Raw genomic sequence first — 17,106 nt, 5'->3', positions numbered from 1 at the left:
GCTACAGCCCTGAACTTTTACCAGCATTTTTAATTCCTATAAAGGAGTATGAAATTGAGTTGTTGAAAACACATCACACACTCAAAGCAAAACCTAGAGAAGTGTAGAGCATTTACATCATATCTTCATAAATGAGAACACTTCTTAGGCTCTCCTCTGTGCACTATAAGGTTAAATGTTCAGCTGTTACAGTTATCTGGATTTAGTTTGAACTCTGTCCTGCTTTCCTTGAAGAAACACCAAATTAATGTTGTTTTTCAGTTTTGTTTTATTAGAACATAAACACGGTATTATTTTACAGTCCACTGTGGTCCAAGCTGGCAGTACATATACTGTACATTATAGAACATCCAAAATTAGACAGACCTCTAGTATGTATAAGAAGACAACAAACCTTGTGTATATATAGCACACAATCACAAACGTTATTTGTACATAGTTTAGACCAGTGGTTCTCAAATGGTGTGTTGTGGCACATGGTGTGCCATGATGTAAATCCAGGTGTGCCCTGGGATTTTCTGATAACCACACATTATTATTGCAGTATTCAACTGGGCACAAAAAGTTATGAATGAATTTTAATTGAATATATCAGTATGTTGTGCACACTAATTTCCTGATAAAGAGGCAAACTCTACCTAAAAAATACAATTTAATTTAATTTAATGTAAAAAACGTTCACAGGGAACCTATTTGTCGCCGTTTGTGTGAGGGAATTTAAAGTTTGTGACACATCACATTATCTTACATTATCTTCCTGTTAAAATGGATGTGTTACTCGTGCTTTGATGTAATTTTAAAAAGTTTAACATGAGTTCTTGAACAATTTCGTTAATAAATATTTCATGATTTATAGTTGGTTGTCGATTGTTTTTTGATATCAGTTAAAAAAACAAACATTTATGTCGTGATAAGAGTGATAACACACGTTATAGAGGCTATAGTGCACAGATGTAAATGCAGGTGTGCCATGAGATTTTTTTTTTGCCCACCAAAGGGCAAACCAAACCACTGGTTTACACTGCACAGTACCAACCAGATCACAACCATGTATATACACTATCAGTTACAATCTAATCTGTAAATAGATACTGTTCCTATTTCTTGCCTACAAATAAACATTTCTTGTCTGCTTAACTGTTTTTGGCTTTTTTTGTGAGTTCAGTTGTTTGCCTACATTTGTATATTACTGTGCATTTGTTATGAGCGCTGTGTGTAAGCAAATTGAGAGCAGTCAAATTCCTTGTGTCTCTCAGCCATACACTGTATGAAAATAATGAACGTAGCCATGGTGACATCACCCATTGCTTGGTAGACTTCAGCTTGAAGCCTCACATTTTTCATTTCAGCCATTGCCATTTTGATTTTTTGAATCCAGAACTGACCATATTTGGACGAGAGGGTGGAGTTGTGGAGGATTAAAGGGGTGGATCTGACTCCCATACTTTAGTGATGCCTTACCTGTCAGACAGCCTGTCACTCTAGGTGGCCACACCTTTAATTAAATGCATAACTTTAAACCCTGATAAAATGTAAACAGGTGAGTTATATAAGAATTCACCCTCTGTACAGTTGTCATGAACAGTGAAATTAGTACCAAAACCGTTTTTTTGTACCAAGCTGTTTATTTCAGCTGAAAAGTTGAGCATTTTAACATGGGGGTCTGTGGGGACTGACTTGAAAGCACTTGTCCAAGTCCACAGAGGCTTCATTCCTCCCTTTATTCCTACGCCAGGTGTCCACTTGTTCAAACCAAGTTAATGGTCATTGTATCATGAACAAAACACATTGCCCACCACCAAAATTCAAGCCTGAAAATGTCTGCCCTTCCTCAATTGATTGGTATGTGGCCTTTTGCTGTAATAGAGGGACTAACACAGGGTAACAACTGTAAGTTATTGATTCAAATATTTGTTTACAACAGGAAAACAGCCCTCTATTTTCAGTCATGACCAGCTGACAAAATGCCTCAGCACATCATTATAAAAATGTCTCCATAACAAAGAAAGTTTAAACTGATCTCCAAAGCGCCACGTTTAACAAACCCAACCTTTATACGTGGTTTGCATTCACGCACACTGCAGCTGAGGATTTTGCTAAGTGACAGGCAATTACACTGAGAGGAAAAATAGCTGTCTTCCTGTTATTCATAGAACAGTGAGTTGTGCAACGGCCTGAAGTTTCAAAAGATTTGTCACTGGGGACCTATGATCCGAGAAGTGTTTCCTTTGCTTAAGTGGATTATCTGATGCAAACACTGGTCACACATAAATAAACACACGTTAACGGGAATACATTTGTATATAGGTGAAAATGAAGGGAGTGCAAACAAAAGTGAAAAAGACTAAATGTCATCCAGAGTACTGAAATGAGAAAGGAGGGGCCAGCTGAATGTGGAAGGGTGTGTTTTGTGTGTGTGTGTGTGTGTGTAGGAGGGTTGTGATGTCGAGCCTCCGGTACACCATGTGCTCGTTGGAGGAGCTGTCAGGAGCTGTTGAGCGATTGATGGCTTTCTCAGAGAGAAAACACACTGTGTCACGTTATTGCCAAGGAGATCAGTGAAAACGTCTTTATATGTTTCCCAACACCCAAACTGTACACATGAAAAAACAAGATTCTGAGAAAAACTGTGTTGTGAGGAGATATTTAAATCTGTTGCTAAGACACAACAGAGAAAGTTGTGACCCCACGGACATTTGTGGCTCCATATGTACAAACTGTACACATTTTTCTGTAAAAGTATTTTTATAGGTAGATTTATAGATGTATTGCTCCTGATTGATTTGCAGGTTACTTTTTAATTTACACACACAAACCATAATCAATATGATGCACTGTTGTGGATTACGCTACTAAAGAGTATGGTAATAAAATGATCTCCATCTTGAGCAGCTGTAACATTAAAGGTCCAGTGTGAAGGATTTAGGGGGATATATTGGAAGACATGGAATATAATATAATAAGTATGTTTTCCTTATAATGACCTAAAAATAAGAATTGTGTTTTCGTTACCTTAGAATGAGTTGTTTATATCATAAGGAGCAGGTTCTCGTCCACGGAGTCTGACATGTTGCACTGCTATGTTTTTACTGTAGCTAAGAACAGACAAACCAAACACTGGCTCTAGATAGAGTAGTTCATGTTTTTGTGTCAGCCACCATAGTAGTCAGCCCCTCCACAATAACAGCATCAGAAAAACACTAATTTTTTTAACGTGAAAGTGATTTATTCAGAGTTTTTCCTGTTTAAATCACCGGGTCTGCTTGCTTTCCAGAAGAAGAGACCTCTGCGGATAATTTGGCTCCCGGTAAAAACCTCCCTAAACATCTGGACCTTACATTATCAGAGCAAAAAGATGAGCACATATTGGCAGGTGTTGGGCTAGCAGCTCATCTTCAAAATGCTGAACAGTGTCAGAGAAACACTGATTTGAAACATGAAACTGCTTTATTCAATGTTTTTACCAGTTTCAATTACCAGGAGCCAGATGCATAAAACTGTGAAGATTTATAACTAACACTGTGGGTTTGCACAGAGGCAGCGTTGTTTTCGTCAGATTTATAAAACCATGTGTACATCTGATTCTATTTTTAAAATCGTGATCATTGCGGCATCAGACACATGCGCACAAGCCTCATTTCCACACCCACACTTTGCTATTAAGACACGTAGAAACACCCTTAAACATATACTTGCTCCTCCACCACTCATCAAACCTCAATGAGTAATACGTCAAAGAAAGCGTGAGGTCACCAACTGAGTCACCTTGGCACGATTCTCTAACAGTGCCCAGGCAGCTGCTAGTATGCTGATATAAGCATGAAGTGATTTATAGCATCTGTGCTACTAATGGTGATTCAGTCATAAATTAATGAAAATTACATTTAGAAATGTGCCTATGATTGACATTTTACGAAGCATTGTGTAGCCTGCAGAAATAATACCACAGTAAGTTAAGTTGGCCAACATCCTGAAAACAATGGTATCCGTCTCTAGGATCATAGCAGCTATCTCAACTAAAACCACGTGTATGCCTGTGCTGAAAAATGCATGAGGTGCGGACATTCTCGCTGCACTTTCTTCTTATGTGTGGAAAAGACATTAGCATGGTTTTTGTGGGTACTCATTGTTTACGCATCTGACCCCTGGTCTGTTTGTTTTGGAGAGGAGGAGACCCTGGAAGATAATTCAGCTCCGGGTAAAAACTTTCTGAACAAAAACTACTGAAAGACTCTAACCGGGAGAAGTTTCAGCTGGTTGCAATCTGCAATCCTCACCACTAGGTGCCACTAAACCCCCTAAATCCTCAAAATCTTAAACACTGTTTCTTTAAAATACATACACCATTTTGAATGCAAGGTTCGCACTTAGTTGTAGTGAAGTATTTTTTGATTGCGGTATTGATACTTTTAACCTGCATGATCTTAATACTTCTCCAATTGCTGTCAAATATAGAACTTCCTCTTTTATATTTCACAATCCTGAACTTTTTAAAGACACAGAGTAGTTAATAACATGGAAATGTTTATAAAATAATGAAAAAGCATCTGCACTTTTCTATTTTTGTTTAATATAACATTACTTTTTATGCAATAAAAGTGTGGTAGAATATCACAGTGTTTATGTATTTATATACAGTACAGGCCAAAAGTTTGGACACACCTTCTCATTCAATGCGTTTTCTTTATTTTCATGACTATTTACATTGTAGATTCTCACTGAAGGCATCAAAACTATGAATGAACACATGTGGAGTTATGTACTTAACAAAAAAAGGTGAAATAACTGAAAACATGTTTTATATTCTAGTTTCTTCAAAATAGCCACCCTTTGCACTCTGATTACTGCTTTGCACATTCTCTCGATGAGCTTCAAGAGGTAGTCACCTGAAATGGTTTCCACTTCACAGGTGTGCCTTATCAGGGTTAATTAGTGGAATTTCTTGCTTTATCAATGGGGTTGGGACCATCAGTTGTGTTGTGCAGAAGTCAGGTTAATACACAGCTGACAGCCCTATTGGACAACTGTTAAAATTCATATTATGGCAAGAACCAATCAGCTAACTAAAGAAAAACGAGTGGCCATCATTACTTTAAGAAATGAAGGTCAGTCAGTCCGGAAAATTGCAAAAACTTTAAATGTGTCCCCAAGTGGAGTCGCAAAAACCATCAAGCGCTACAACGAAACTGGCACACATGAGGACCGACCCAGGAAAGGAAGACCAAGAGTCACCTCTGCTTCTGAGGATAAGTTCATCCGAGTCACCAGCCTCAGAAATGGCAAGTTAACAGCAGCTCAGATCAGAGACCAGATGAATGCCACACAGAGTTCTAGCAGCAGACCCATCTCTAGAACAACTGTTAAGAGGAGACTGCGCCAATCAGGCCTTCATGGTCAAATAGCTGCTAGGAAACCACTGCTAAGGAGAGGCAACAAGCAGAAGAGATTTGTTTGGGCCAAGAAACACAAGGAATGGACATTAGACCAGTGGAAATCTGTGCTTTGGTCTGATGAGTCCAAATTTGAGATCTTTGGTTCCAACCGCCGTGTCTTTGTGAGACGCAGAAAAGGTGAACGGATGGATTCCACATGCCTGGTTCCCACTGTGAAGCATGGAGGAGGAGGTGTGATGGTGTGGGGGTGTTTTGCTGGTGACACTGTTGGGGATTTATTCAAAATTGAAGGCACACTGAACCAGCATGGCTACCACAGCATCCTGCAGCGACATGCCATCCCATCCGGTTTGCGTTTAGTTGGACCATCATTTATTTTCCAACAGGACAATGACCCCAAACACACCTCCAGGCTGTGTAAGGGCTATTTGACCAAGAAGGAGAGTGATGGAGTGCTGCGGCAGATGACCTGGCCTCCACAGTCACCGGACCTGAACCCAATCGAGATGGTTTGGGGTGAGCTGGACCGCAGAGGGAAGGCAAAGGGGCCAACAAGTGCTAAACACCTCTGGGAACTCCTTCAAGACTGTTGGAAAACCATTTCAGGTGACTACCTCTTGAAGCTCATGGAGAGAATGCCAAGAGTGTGCAAAGCAGTAATCAGAGCAAAGGGTGGCTATTTTGAAGAAACTACAATATAAAACATGTTTTCAGTTATTTCACCTTTTTTTGTTAAGTACATAACTCCACATGTGTTCATTCATAGTTTTGATGCCTTCAGTGAGAATCTACAATGTAAATAGTCATGAAAATAAAGAAAACGCATTGAATGAGAAGGTGTGTCCAAACTTTTGGCCTGTACTGTATACACTGTAAAATTATACCACAGATGCAAGAGTTGAATGTGTTGTTGACAAGCACTGGGATTATTTTCTAATCTTTTAGGTTTTTTGGATACTGGATTAAAATGAAGAGGTAAATGCACTGTACAGGAACTAAATAAGTAAATAAAGTAAATTCACTGTGAAGATAAGTTTTAAAATGAATTAAGTAAGTGTTTATCAGCATAATTATAATTTCCTCTTAAAATTGGCCAAACATTGATCATCTGCTTCCTTATCACATCTATCCAGACACCCACAGTTTCTATTCTTTCTGACCCTTTTACTCCATGGGGACACCAGCTGACATCACACACACACACACACACACACACTTTGGACCAAGTCCCTTGGGGTCGAAGCCAGCACAATGTCATTATCAAGCATCGGATTGTACGTGGTCACTGCCCATTCAGTCTTGCTGACGTGCCTTTTGTGCTCAGTAATTCTTCTCACAGAAGGACCCCCCCCTCCACACACACACACACACACACACACACACACACACACACACTCCACAGTCCCCCAGTCCGCCCTGTCCTGCCCCCCGTCTACTGCGGCCCATCTGTAATCCCATCCCCCACCCTGCACCCCCATATCTGTCCAGTCTCGCCCTGCACTCCTCCAAAACAAACCAGCTGTCTTGGCCGGTCGTGTCCCCGGGGGCGTAAACAGGTGCCGAGAGGGCCGCAGGGCCTCAGCATGTGACACATGGCAGCACGCTCCTCCAGTCTTCTCCTCCAACCTGCCAACACACCAGAGAGGAGAGAAGAGAGTGGTGTGTTTTACAGCTGCAGACTTGATTGTTATCACAGATGAGGAGCTGTTGATGGCTAATAGCAGCGAAACCACAGCATATAAAACTTTCTCATTCCATCAAATCATTGATGCAGAGTAAATGTTCCTGATGGTTAAAAAGTTTATATTTCACAATTATTAATGTAGTTAATAAAGATTTTCTATGTTGTATGTGACATTTTTATTTGTATTCATTAGTGTGCAGTGTGAATCTATTTATCCGACATCTTTTGGCTGTGAGCATGAAGGAAGAACCTTGACATGCCTTTAGAGGGTATAAAAATATACATCGCTGTGTGACCAAAATAGATAAAAGGAAAGGGGTCTGTCCTGCTGAGCCTGAAGCCAGCTGTATTTTTAGCACAAACTACACACTGTGCACAGAGAGGGGGACTGTTGGACGCAGGTCAATGCGCCTGTACACACAAACCAAAATGGTAACCACAGGTTGATGTTACTATTCGTGTATAAGTGTGAACTGTCAATGGAGGCATTGATTCTGAGGTTTACACTTAAAGATAAGATGTGGGATGGTAAAGCTGACAGTACTCCTTCTTTAATTTTGTCTCAATCACACAGTTTAATTTGGTTGTAAAACACTTAATGAATAAACTTTTTGTATGCATATTTTCCTGTGCTATTCGTAGCCTTTCTGAGGCCCTAAGTGTTACGTTATTCTGCCTTTGCCAGCTGATACCTTTTTGTTTTACATTACTTTAAAGTTGGAATTTGTAAATTGACAACCAACAAGTGCACCATCTCCTTTGTGCAGAGCATTGACAACTTTTACAACTCTTTCAAGCGCTTACAAATACGGCACCCAAGTTTGGAAACTGCTTTTGAGCGCAGTAAAGTCTTCCTTTTGAAGCCTAAAGAACAAAGGCAGCCTCACACCCTAAACTGTCCGACTATCACTCTCTGTATGTGGTGAGCTCAGCTGTGGAACACACTCTATTGTACATCTGGCACTTTGACTCCTTGACATTGTGTGTGGACTAGTGAGTGTGCGAGGGAGGGGGGTGCACGCATATGTGTAAGTGTGTGCAGACTATAGCTGCGGTTTTAGAGGGCTGAGCCACGCTGCAAACCAAACTGCCACCTTGTTGAGTAGGCGTCCTGTGTTCATATCTCTAACAAGCTGAGGCAAGTTAGTGGCTCGGTTTGTGTGTGTGTGCATGACTTTTATCACCTTCCATCTTACAGCAGCTCCTAGGTTATCTACCCATATGGAGACAAACAACCCAGTAGCAATGGAAGCCTTGTGTCAAAGATGCTGAATTTCAAACCCCCATAAGTCTTTGCACAGTAAACACACACACAGGAATGGATCCTTATGCAAAAGCAGTTAACATGGCTGCCTGTTGGATAATTAAGAGTGTGTGGATTTCCAAAAATAAAATGGAAAAAAAAGAGTCCTCTTAAAAGTTAAAAAGCTCAACTTTATTACCCTGCGGAGGGAAATAAGGAGGTAAGAACATCATGGCCCTCTTTGGACTATAATTACATTACGTAGATAAACTGAAACAGATGGATGATTTCATTTTGGGGGGTTTTCAAGAGGATTCATAAAGAAAAAAATAAAGCATATTTGTATATCTGTGCATGTGTGTGATTGTGACAGCTTACTAAGGGCACAGCCACATGTCATTTTTATCAGGGAGCAATAGCAGGGAAAAGGCAGAGATTGTGCAATATCAGGACAGAACATTTGGTCAGCTGCTCGGGCTGGCCTCTCGCAGGTCTGCTGTGCAGTCTGCAGCCTGAATGGTAACTCTCAGCAGCAGCTCCTGCATTTGCATTTGATGCAGACTTCTTGCAGACTTCTTGCAGACTTTACTCGGGGGGACCCAGCACGGCGGATGAATCTGAACTCAACAAAACTTTGCTGATCGGAGGTTAACGCAGCAAAGTGGGGAAAACACTAGTGAGGTACATTTGCTTCGATGTTTGAGCCTTTGGTGGAGTTAAAGACGTAGTTTAGGTGCGACTTGCGTTGGTTGTACTTAAAATAACTCCGGTTTGAAGAGGTGCAGACGGGACTAGCTTCCCTGGCGGAGTGGCACTAAATCCACAGCGCAACAGACTACCGGTGCACAGTTCACCGCTGAGCTCGAGCCAGACAGAGTGCGCTTAAACTGGAGGGTTTAACTCTGGGATGCTTCTGTGTGGCGTCTAATAAACAACAATAATATATATTTTAGCTCACTAACAACTTCATCTCCACTGTTTGGACCGTCTAAGGAGCAGTTTGTTCCCGTGTTTTGTCCAAACCGCCGGGACTTCTCGACACTGGAAGGACTTTAAACTGAACTCAAGATGTCAATTTTGCCTTTCACTCCCCCCATTGTCAAAAGACTTTTGGGCTGGAAGAAGGGAGAGCAGAACGGCCAGGAGGAGAAATGGTGTGAAAAGGCGGTGAAAAGTCTGGTGAAGAAGCTGAAGAAGACAGGACAGCTGGACGAGCTGGAGAAAGCAATCACCACCCAGAATATCAACACAAAATGCATCACTATACCGAGGTAAGGGGAGTTGGAGCGCTGTGTTGATGGTGACCGTGAAGTCAGCATCCTAGCTAGCTGAGGGGGGGCTACTCCAGTCCAGACGTTTAATTACAGCTTTGCTACACAAAACTCGAATGTTATCCCAGTGTTTAGCTAACTGTATGTAGCATGTTCACCTATACCTATATACACACATGTGTGGCATCCTCACTTGACTGATAAGTTTCCACTTCCTGCCTCGCGTCAATATTTCAAACCCCTGCTTTCCTTTACGTTGATTACACAGGTGGCTAATATAAGTTATGTAAGTATGCTTAACGAGCTAACAGTGGTCCATAAGGAAAGCTAGCAAATCATCGCAGTCAGTTAGCTGCCATGCCATCATATGTACACTTTGTTTAAGTGACCTGAAACATTTTCTGCAGTTTCTTGTCATCGAATTGACATTTAACTAAAGTAATGTTGTTGAATGAGGGGACATAGTGAGTGCATTGAGTGGCCAGCAGCGCACATGCAATGCAAAAGCACAAATGGAGTCCAAGTTATATAACTTGGCCTTAATCTGGGACGCTTTCTATCGCTGTGGGTGTTAGTGCGTAGGCGAGTCTGTGGAGCTGGGCTCCTGTGTCTCCTTTCATTGCATCTGTACAACCATTTGTCCATCAGTAAGTTATTTAAAATAAACAATCAACAACAAATTAGTTATTGTAGTTTTATGCATTAGGCTCAATAATAAGCACTCACTTCCATGCCTTGATGAGAGGCTGTTACAGGTAAGAGCTGGTGAGGTGTTGTTTGTAAACAAAGACGATGTCTGACAAAAGTCTGAGCAACAAAATGCAGTGTAGCATCTAACCAGAAATAAAGTGCAGAGTGATGTAGAAATACATAGTGGTAAAATGGACATAACAAACAGTAAGGGCTAGATGTGAATACCCTAGGTATAGTGAACATTTGCAGCAGTTACAGTAGGCATGTGTAGTGCAGATCCTAACACACTACATGTAAATTGCATTTTGAGATAAAAGGACAGCATCTATTATGTACACTCAGTGTCAGTTTTCTTTGCACACTCAGCAGAATTTTGTACAATTTACATACAGTATATCAGTGAGGGTGAAGCTGCAGTGACAATAATTATAGTCCATTTGATAATCGATAAATTATTTTCATTTTTCAAGTGAAAATATCGAACATCTGTTTTTTCCATCTTTTCAGTTGAGAGGTTTTGATGGTTAACTCTGTCATATGTGGTCGTAACTAGATATCTTGTGGTTTTGGACACAAAACTTTTGAGTTCATCTCCTTGGACTGTGTATTTAAAAGGCATTTATAACAATTTTCAGGCATCTTGACCTAACAATAAGTCGATAAATCAAGGAAATAATTGGCAGATGGATCAGTAATGAAAACAATCCTTTGACTGTATTATAAATAATGGAAAATAAGTGTTCAAAGAAATTCAACAGCCGCACAATCGACAGCCTCCTAAATGACAATGAAGTTGAATCAATGCCTCTTTATAATAGTCTCAACAAAAACTAAACATTGGAACCTTAATGAAAGTAAGGTATTGGTATTGCAGGGTTGTCATATTAGACTTCATTAGTTTCAGTTAGTTGTAACTAATAACCTGGCAACAGAGTGTATGTTTGCAGCTATTTTTACGTCTCTACTATTTTTGCAGGTTGTAAGTAACAAATAAAGGCCTCAAAGGTTTGCTTGTGTCCACAGAATCTCACTAGCATGTGTGGGCAATTTAGATTTAATAGCATACTGTGTGTCAGATGAAAATTGAACCCCGCGCAGGGCACTCCCACATTCTTTATTGCCACAAGTGTGCATATCACAGCTTGCACAGGCCTGGGCCAGCGTTCAAAGTTAAGCCTACCCGGAAAGTTAAATAATGTTTGTCATGATCCAGGTTTCATGTTGCTCACCACTAATGCAGAGGGGAAGAGGGAGAGTGCATTAAGATGACCCCAGATCAGAGCTGGCTGTCAGTGTGGGCTAACAGTGTCCCTGGAGAGCTGCTGTTTCTATTAATTCCCCTACGTTCTGGCTCACTGACAGCAGCTGCCTGCGTGTTTAGGCCTGTCCATGAGGAGGTCAGCTCCTATCTCTCTGACATATGAACTCCCTGATGAGGCGCATCGCTACCCCTCTTGATGACGGTTTGCCGTGATGCTGAGTGCCTGAAGAAGCAGGCGACGCGCATTGATTGAGTCAGTAGTTGCATCCGGTGGTGGATTAGCAGATCAAGTATCTGTTGAGGGAATTTTAGGTAGGATTATCAGTACTGAAAAAGGGGGAAACAGGCAATTTACTCATCACAGCTGATTCAGATGTCATCTCTTAAAGGGCCATGTGCCAGAAGTGGATTTTGAAATCTCAAGGCTTATGTTTTCCAGTTGTGTCAAACAAAGTTAAGGCTGTTTATAGGGTTGTCTTAAGTAGCTCCTTCCAGTAAGTTTGTCCTTCGATCTACCTTGCCAAGTGGTAAAAAAATTAGATGGTTAGGAGATTTAGGAAAGCCAGCTGTCAGCTGTCAGCTAGATGACATTTAAAACAGCATGACGGTCTCTGGTTAGAAGCCATGGTATCACAACTTGGTGTGTTTGGTCCAGACACAGTTATTTTTGGGTGTGGGCGGTGTGTGGGTGGTTTATGTGGGCGATGTGTGTGTATGTCCCAATATGTTTACACTGGAGATAAAGCCCGCATTCCATGAAAAAACATTTGTCACAGTCACTTTGATTTAAATTCCAATTCAAAGTAGGAAACAAAGGCCTTTTAACAGCACATCAGGTTGTGCCTATCGCTCGGGCAGGGCTGCTGCTTTACGTGCCTTTTAGATCATTGTGGTTTTCACAGTGAGCTGTTTTCACTTTTTTTCAGGAGCAGTAAGCAAAGTGAACGCTGAGGCTCCTGTCCAAGTTCAAGCCTTAGTCACTCAACAACGGGCAATTGTGGCATTGTGGTGTTGACCTACCCTCCCTCCCTCTTTTTCTCCCTCTTTCTCCTTTTAAAGTCCTCTCTTCCTATGAGCTGTAAACTTGGGTTAGTCACAAACACTAGTGTGTAAAATGCGTCAGGCCTTGAAAGTCTACTAGTTTCCAATGATGGATGTGAAGTGCGGTAGCCGGCACTGTTTGAACTTGAAAGGATGACTAACAAAAATGACTTTACCACATCGTGCATTTATTAACAGAAGCTAAGTCTGTTTCAGTTATGCCTGTGTGTTGGTAAATATGTGGTTAAAATGCAAATGCTCCATAACTAAATTTTCCAAAGCCCTCAGTGGCCATTGAAAATTTGACTTTTGTCCCAATTGACGACACCAGCAGTGAGTGTTAGTTTCTTTTAGCAATGATTGTTCCTTGACCTTAACCAAGACGATAAAGGTCCTGTAACCTTAAGGAAGTAGGGATTTTACCCAAACCACAGTGCTTCCCTAACATAAACCAAAAAAGTTATTTTAACCCTAGTCTCGCTCACCAGACCTTTCTCAAGAAAAGAAAGGTCTGGCTGGGCCGACTCTCACTTTGAGATTGAAGAAAAAAACACCCCGGCTGCTTGTACTTCTTTCAACCAATCACAGTCGTTCTGGGCGGTGCCACAGCAACGGTGCGCTTGCAAAAATATTGCCGGGGGGAAACAGGTTTTGGTGTAACACGCCCACAAAAATATCACCTACAGGACGCGAACCATGGCAGAAAAATGGCTACATCCCCGCAAGATCAAACACTGCAAAAGTTAGTAAAGGACGTGTTGAAAACGGTTGAAAACTGCTACACAACCGGAGGTGGTAGGGCGGGACTTCAGCGGGTGGCTCGTTCCGCCCAATGAGAGGCTGATCTATGCAGCGAACTTCTGCCCACTCAGACTATTTTAACCCAAACCATGACCTTTTCCTAATCCTAACCCTAACCAAGTCATTTTTTGTCAGACCAGGATGTTTTTTTTGTCTTTACAATAGTAATTTGTAACTTTTTTGGAAGGCACTAATTTGATGTTGTCCTAAGCTGTCAGAAAGTCTTATTTGTGTCCTTCTAGAGGACATTTACACACAGTATATTTTGTTTGTTCACTCTTTAAGCAGTCAAGCATTTACCAAGTTCCTTCTGTAAGACATGTATGTATGTGACTCTCAGTGTTATGTACTCTACACTTGCTGTTAGTTACGCTGCAACAATAGTGTACTGCAAGTTTCTATATTGGTTACTTCCTCAAGATACAATATTAGGTCTGAGTGCATACATTTCTGATGCAGGCTACACACATTTTCTCAAGTTCACACTGACAAGCAAACCTGTAGCAAAACTATATGTATTTAGTTTTGTGATTTAAGAAGGAATAGCAGTATTAACATCGACCCACACCAAGCATGCCTGATGTAATTAGCAGGCAGACCATTAAAGCAGACTTGTGTGAAAACTTCTGTCGGGCGTGTATTGTTTCCTGTAATTTTACACTGTCGCATTATGTAACATTTTGTGTATGTACCAAAGGGCAGCAACTAACAGCTATTTTCATAATTTTTTTGATTACTCAAGTCATTGTTCACCCTCTGAAACCCACCATAGACTGTTTTTGTCTTTTTATGGGGGAATCCTTCGAGGAAGATAGAAGGGTTAACAGTATATGCTACATAGAAGTGATACCTATACATCATTTTATCATCTTGTGTGTTCTTATACATACTTACCTTTCAAGAACATAACAGAAGTATGCCATTTAGGGATGTCCCGATCCAGCTTTTTCTCTTCCGATCCGATACCGATATTACAGCCTTGAGTTTTGGCCGATACCGATCCGATCCAAGCACGTATTATACATATTCACTTATTTTGTTGTCAGTCATGTTAGAAAAGGTTTGATCAAGCAAAGAACAACTACTTAATCAGGTTAGTTACAATGATCCACAACAGTTGGTATAAGAAACTGACCTGTTTATTGTTAACAGGGTTAAATAAACAAACTTTAAACTTGAACATTAACATTAAATAAAAAATACAGCTGGTTTGCTTTGGCTGCTTTGGCCCCTTAATAAATAGAAAATGAATCAACACAAGAAATCTTTAAAATGTCTAACAATGAAATTAAAATAGCAGCAAGACTCCACACATTTGTGCTTTGGCCCCCTAATAAATAAAAAAAAGATTAACACCACAAGACATTGTTGGCATTTAACAAACAATGCAGCCTTTCCTTTTCAGTTATTTTAGTAGTGTTTTTGTAGTCCATCCATGGCTCCAATTTCACTAATTGTGCCCAAAACAATGCCATCAGTGCTCTTTACTTAAACAGTAAGAGTGTAAACCAAATAAAAATATCACTCTCAAAAAAACCAGAGCAGAAAACAAATAGTCAGTTAACTAAATTGACCGCGACTCTTCCTACCCTCTGTGTATCTGCTGTCTGCATGCTGGCCTGGTGGATTGATAGTAAGAGCTGGAGCGGATCACTGGAATGGACTGCTTGAATCGCAGAGCGCTGGGCTGGCCCAGAAAACCTGGCACGGACACTGTGAAAAACTGGATCGGAGTTCATGGATTGGCATTTTTCCATGCAGTCCGATCCGATGCCGATGCCCGTTTTTTGCTAATATCGGCGGCCAATACCGATCCGAATATCGGATCGGGACATCCCTAATGCCATTCACATGTTCAGTTATGTCTTATAAGTCGCTGAAGCAATATTCGGATTGATACCATATGTTACACATTTTTGGTACCCTGGAAATCCAGAGTTCTCGCAAGAGCACAATTTGAATTTGCTCAGCGAGTCACTCTGGCAATCAGTAATGATGCTTATTACCTATGCCCATGAAACTGAGCTGCACCAATCACATCGGTGTATCTGATATAGGCGGGCCAGAGGCGAGCTAAACAGGTGACGACAACACTGTGACGACGAAGTCCGGAATCAGTCAGTAAACACTGCAAGATGGCTACGGATGAACACCAGTTGTTTGAAATGGCTTTGGCCGCTACAATGAATGAGTTAGACTTGGCTTTTTCTCTAAAAGAGGAACAGAAGATGGCGCTCGAATCTTTCCTTTGCAAGAAGGACGTTTTCGCTGTTTTGCCGACCGGATACGGCAAGAGTCTAATCTACCAGTTAGCTCCGCTGGTAGCTAAGCATATACATCACCCCGTGTATTGTTCTGATTGGTCGTAGTGTTATCCAATTGCGAGCAGTGATATTTACAAATGCAAGCTTGGTGCCGCCCTTCGAGATGGGCCATTTTCATTACTCATGGCCAGACCCTAAATCGTTCTAGATTTGGGTCTGGATTTCCAGGCTACATTTTTGGTGCAAAATTAAGCCATTTTATAGACCACACGAGAATTGATAAAATGTCCAAAAAAATGCTCAGGACCTTGAGGAACACCATAGAAAAATCCATGTTATGATTTGGTATGAAAAGCTTTTGACATTTGGAGATTTCGTCAAGAACTGCATATTTTTATCTTGATTTACACTGTTGTCATATACACACAGGCCCAAAATACACACACGTGCACAAACAGGACCTATACATGCATTAAATGGAGACATGTCCGAGCGAGGGGGCTGCCTTGGACGGGCACCCCGAGCAGTTGGGGGTTCAGGGCCTTGCTCAACAGCCCCTCAGCAGTGCCCAGGAAGCAAACTGGCACCTCTCCAGCTATTAGTTAATGCTCCATACTTTTGGTCCGTACAGGGACTTGAATCAGCTACCCTCCAGCTCCCAAGCGGGCTGTTGACTGAGCTATGGCCGGGGTGCCTCTTTGGTACCTATAGAACCCATTTTCATTTAGATGTCTTGAGGTGAGAGCTCTAGGGACCCTTTTGAACTTTGGAGCATTATTTAGCCCCTTTTCCGACAAGCTAGCATGACATGGTTGATACTGGTCGATGCCTTAGGTTGTCTAATTTCACATAAAATTGCCACTGACTTGCTAATATCAGCCAAGATTGCTGGTGTCCTGCGGGTCTCTGAGGGTTAAGCCTATAAAATGTCAAAAAAAAAAAAACATGAAGGAAAGTGAAAAAATGAAGTAAAAAATGCACCGTGCAAGTTCTTGATCAAGGGTCTTGATCATGAACATCGCATTGAAGGGGCAGATTTGATTCTGAAGAGAGACTTTTACAAACTACAACTTATGTAACAATGAATGGAAATTAGTCTGACGTTGAAATGAGTTAACAGGTACAGTCTCTCAGTAAATCCTTGCATTGTCTAGTCTTGCATGCCAAATGGCAATTATGACACGAACATTGTGTACCCATCTGTAACGGTCCTGTCATGTTTGAACAGAGACAACTTTTTAACAGAACTGTGTAGGGAAGACAAACAGTCCTTAACTGAAAGATAAACACATTTAAGTTTAGGTTCTATGTCTCACAGTGGTTAAAAAGGGGGGAAAGGATCTAATAGAAGCTTATAGAGCAGCAAAATAATGTTGGATTCCAGCAGCAGTTGAGTGGTGGAACACTGGTGGGAAATTAAATAGAATTATTCAAGATGTGTGTTGCATGTATGTG

At 41.1% G+C, this 17,106-nt stretch overlaps 1 protein-coding gene across 1 annotated transcript in view; it reads left to right on the top strand.

The window, feature by feature from the left end:
• The first annotated feature begins 8,926 nt into the window (after positions 1 to 8,926).
• smad3a (SMAD family member 3a) overlaps positions 8,927 to 17,106 on the top strand; it is a 39,194-nt gene continuing 31,014 nt past the window's right edge. The window contains exon 1 of the mRNA XM_033628476.2: positions 8,927 to 9,591. Coding sequence (XP_033484367.1) covers positions 9,389 to 9,591 — 203 coding nt within the window. The 5' untranslated portion in view covers positions 8,927 to 9,388. The remainder of the gene's footprint in view (positions 9,592 to 17,106) is intronic.

This window comes from Epinephelus lanceolatus, chromosome 2 (genome assembly GCF_041903045.1).
Source record: "Epinephelus lanceolatus isolate andai-2023 chromosome 2, ASM4190304v1, whole genome shotgun sequence".
NCBI lineage: Eukaryota > Metazoa > Chordata > Actinopteri > Perciformes > Serranidae > Epinephelus > Epinephelus lanceolatus.
The sequence above is the reverse complement of the archived record's forward strand: the minus strand, read 5'-3'. Positions and strand labels throughout refer to the sequence as shown.